This window comes from Herpailurus yagouaroundi, unplaced genomic scaffold (assembly GCF_014898765.1).
Source record: "Herpailurus yagouaroundi ecotype Mexico unplaced genomic scaffold, PumYag 208, whole genome shotgun sequence".
NCBI classification, from domain to species: domain Eukaryota; kingdom Metazoa; phylum Chordata; class Mammalia; order Carnivora; family Felidae; genus Herpailurus; species Herpailurus yagouaroundi.
Genome location: NW_024412439.1, coordinates 943,240 through 946,821, shown reverse-complemented (window position 1 = coordinate 946,821; position 3,582 = coordinate 943,240). Strand labels below are relative to the sequence as shown.

Sequence of the window (3,582 nt, the reverse complement as noted above, 5' to 3'; positions counted from 1 at the left end):
AGAGAAGGTGGGTACGCAAGGGCCTGCGCAAGGGGGCCTAGCCCTGCTTAGCGCCTGCGATCACGCCGCTGCTATGACTGGACTGCTGTTGTTACTCTCTGGGTAAACTGAGGCCCAAAGAGAGTGAGTGTGAGCGTGCGGGTCTGTGTGGGTGCGCGTTTCGGGTGGGGTCCTTGCCCCAAGCCACGAAGGGTCAGAGGCACAGCCGGGACTACAGACCCGACGCCCTTGCGGCTGCTGGGCCCCGCGCGGTGGAAAAAGGGGTCCGCGCGCCCTTAGCCCCAGCGGGACCTGGGACTCGGTTTCTCCCCTCGCGCAGCGGGCGGCAGCGGGCAGAGGCCCGCGGAGGTCGCGGGAGGGGCGGCGGGGGCTCGCGGGGCGTGACGCACAGAGGCTGGGAGGGCGCGGGGCGGGGCGGCCACGCAGGCTGCATATAAGGGCGGCCTCCAGGCGCGGAGAACCAGAGCGAGCGACTTTGTGCCAGAGCCGGAGCCGAGCTCGAGCCGGAGCCCAGCCCCAGGCGACCCCCCAGCCCGAGCGGAGCGCAGCCTCCCAGCCGCGCAGCGCAGCGCCGCGCCCCCAGCCACCCTCCGTACTTCTCTCGGCCCCGCGTTCGCCCCCGCGGCCCCTCCGCCCAATGAAACTGGCCGCGATGATCAAAAAGATGTGCCCGAGCGACTCGGAGCTGAGTATCCCGGCCAAGAACTGCTACCGCATGGTCATCCTCGGCTCGTCCAAGGTGGGCAAGACAGCCATCGTGTCGCGCTTCCTCACGGGCCGCTTCGAGGACGCCTACACGCCCACCATCGAGGACTTCCACCGCAAGTTCTACTCCATCCGCGGCGAAGTCTACCAGCTCGACATCCTCGACACGTCCGGCAACCACCCGTTCCCCGCCATGCGGCGCCTCTCCATCCTCACTGGTGAGCGCGGGGCCGGTTCGGGCGGCGGTGGCGGGGAGGGAGCTGCGCCACCGGGAGGGCGGCGACCCCTGGTCCGAGGGCGCCCGGCGAGGGCCGGTCCCGACGCCGCGCGCCACGTGGAGAGGTCCGGGCGTCCCGCGCCGGGGCGGCCCCCCTGTCGGCCCAACTTCAGCTGTCCCCTCGGCCGCCGCCCTCACCGGCTCCTTTTCCGCCCTCCGTGTTCCCCGCAGGAGACGTGTTCATCTTGGTGTTCAGCCTGGACAACCGCGACTCTTTCGAGGAGGTGCAGAGGCTCAAGCAGCAGATCCTCGACACCAAGGCCTGTCTCAAGAACAAAACCAAGGAGAACGTGGACGTGCCGCTGGTCATCTGCGGCAACAAGGGTGATCGGGACTTCTACCGCGAGGTGGAGCAGCGCGAGATCGCGCAGCTGGTGGGCGACGACCCCCAGCGCTGCGCCTACTTTGAGATCTCGGCCAAGAAGAACAGCAGCCTGGACCAGATGTTCCGGGCGCTCTTCGCCATGGCCAAGCTGCCCAGCGAGATGAGCCCGGACCTGCACCGCAAGGTGTCGGTGCAGTACTGCGACGTGCTGCACAAGAAGGCGCTGCGGAACAAGAAGCTATTGCGAGCCGGCAGCGGCGGCGGGGACCCGGGCGACGCCTTCGGCATCGTGGCGCCCTTCGCCCGCCGGCCCAGCGTGCACAGCGACCTCATGTACATCCGTGAGAAGGCCAGCGGCGGCAGCCAGGCCAAGGACAAGGAGCGCTGCGTCATCAGCTAGGAGCCCCCGGCCCCCCCCCCCCCCCACCCCCCCCCCCCCGCGTCGGTGACCGAACTTGAGGAGGACCTTTTTGTTTCAAAGTCACGTCCGGGCCAGCTCGTGCGCCCCGGGGCCGCGTGCGCGCGGACTAGCGTCTTCCCTCCCCGCGGCCCTGGGCCCGCGCACACTGGGGAGGCACTAACGAAGAAGGGACAGTCATCTGCTCTGGAAGGAAAGAGAACTGGACGAGACTGGGACTCCCTCCCTTCCCCGCAGGCACCTGCCACTCCCGCGACAGGGGGTCGATCACAGGCCGGCGGAGGGTGAATTTGTCTTGTTTCTGACAAAGACAAGAACGGGGGTGGGGGGAGTGAGTTAACCCCTGTTGGGCTTTGAGAAACCTGTCCTGCCCCCTGGAGGGTCAAGACCGGACACCTGGGGCATTATCTTGTCTGTGATCCTGGGTTGCCATGACAGCTACTGAAAGCCTCTGCCCTCCCAAAACTTAAGGAGGTGCTGGTCAGATCATAGCCAAGTGACTTGTTTACACGAGTGTGTGAAATTGCACAAAGGAAAACAAAACACACACCTTGCACTTTAAAAGTTCTGATGTCATCGTGGACATGAACAAAATCTTACCCAGCCGTTTGTACCGTGTGTGTGTGTGTGTGTGACCGTCCTTAAAGTTATTGTTACTGTTTTTATAAAATAAAATAATTTAAAACAGATAGTCATGCTTTCTTTGCTTTTGGAAATGGCTCAGGTACAGAAGGGTGAGAAGGGAGGGGTGGGGTTTTTACTTCTGTGGCATTAGCCTCCCCTTCCCCAGACTGGAGATGACCCTGGCCTTTTGAAAATATTGCCCGCCCCCCCCGCCCACCTCCATGGGAGAAATGGCTCCAAAAAAGCTCCAGATGATTGGGCCAAAGCCCATCTATGTGGGAATGGTTCCTTAGAAAGCCAGGACGGTGAAGGGTTCCGGTCCTTGCTAGAGCTGCAGCCACAAAGGGCCTCTGGGATGTGTCCCAGCTGTTTTGTCCTAGACTCCCTACAGGCCCAGGGCAATGAAACGTCCTCAAACCTGCAACCCACAGTCGGCCTGAGGTGTCACTAGGGCCCTGCTTTCCCAAAGGAAACGGAGCCTTGAGAGACCAATCCAGTGTCGGCCGCTGTAAGAACCATGTCCCCCAACTCCTCTCCGGGGCCTGCCACGTGGCTGGCTGGAGACAGTTCAAGATCCCCTGGCCACATGCGCCCCTCCAGCCCCTGGAAGCACATCGCTGCCAGCGCTTTCTCCACCTCCCGGTCTCCCCTCGGCAGTTGAGGGAACCCGCTCCCGACTCGGGACCCAGCTCTCCCTGCCACTTGTAACTGCAAGTTCGGGGCAAGGGACACCTGCCAAGCCCCAAATTCGTCGCCCCCGAATTACAGAGAACACCCTCTGCGTGGGGTTGCCATGAGGAGTAAGTGAGGTGTTTGCAGAGTACTTAGCACAAGTGCTGCCACCCAGTAATGCAAATCATCGGTGGTCTCGAGAGGTGCTCGGCCCTGGGAAGGGCATTCAGTACTGTCCCAGGGAGCGGTTTCAGCCCTGCCCTGGTCAGGGCTGTTCCCTGCCACGACTGGACTCCCCTCCGGGCCCAGGGGCCAGTCCCAGGCGGGAGGGATGACCCACCAGGCCAGCTGCGTCCGTCCTCGGGGCCAGACGCAGCTCCGTAGGGAAGTAATTCTGGTTTTACGCTGGTTTTGGCGTGTACGTGCCGAGGGGGAGGGGGTGCAGAGTGGAGGTTCTCACAGTTTGTTCTCTCTCCTCTAAGCAAAATGAACATCTTCCCTCTCAACTATCCAAGACAGGTGTCCTATAATGAGTTTCTCAGTACAGAAACCAAGATGTCC

The 3,582-nt window shown here is 62.8% G+C and overlaps 1 protein-coding gene across 3 annotated transcripts; it reads left to right on the top strand.

Annotated features, from left to right (window-relative positions):
* Window positions 1-2,416, top strand: RASD1 (ras related dexamethasone induced 1). 3 transcript variants are annotated; one of them, XM_040452997.1, is made up of 3 exons: window positions 1-123; window positions 485-923; window positions 1,154-2,416. In XM_040452997.1, the coding sequence occupies exons 2-3, from the start codon at window positions 638-640 to the stop codon at window positions 1,705-1,707; spliced, it is 840 nt and encodes a 279-aa protein (XP_040308931.1). In that variant the 5' UTR covers window positions 1-123; window positions 485-637; the 3' UTR covers window positions 1,708-2,416. The 3 variants fall into 3 exon arrangements, with proteins under 3 accessions (XP_040308931.1, XP_040308932.1, XP_040308933.1); XM_040452998.1 differs by lacking the exon at window positions 1-123 and having other exon boundaries at window positions 379-923; XM_040452999.1 differs by lacking the exon at window positions 1-123 and having other exon boundaries at window positions 381-923; window positions 1,228-1,310.
* Window positions 2,417-3,582: the final 1,166 nt, after the last annotated feature.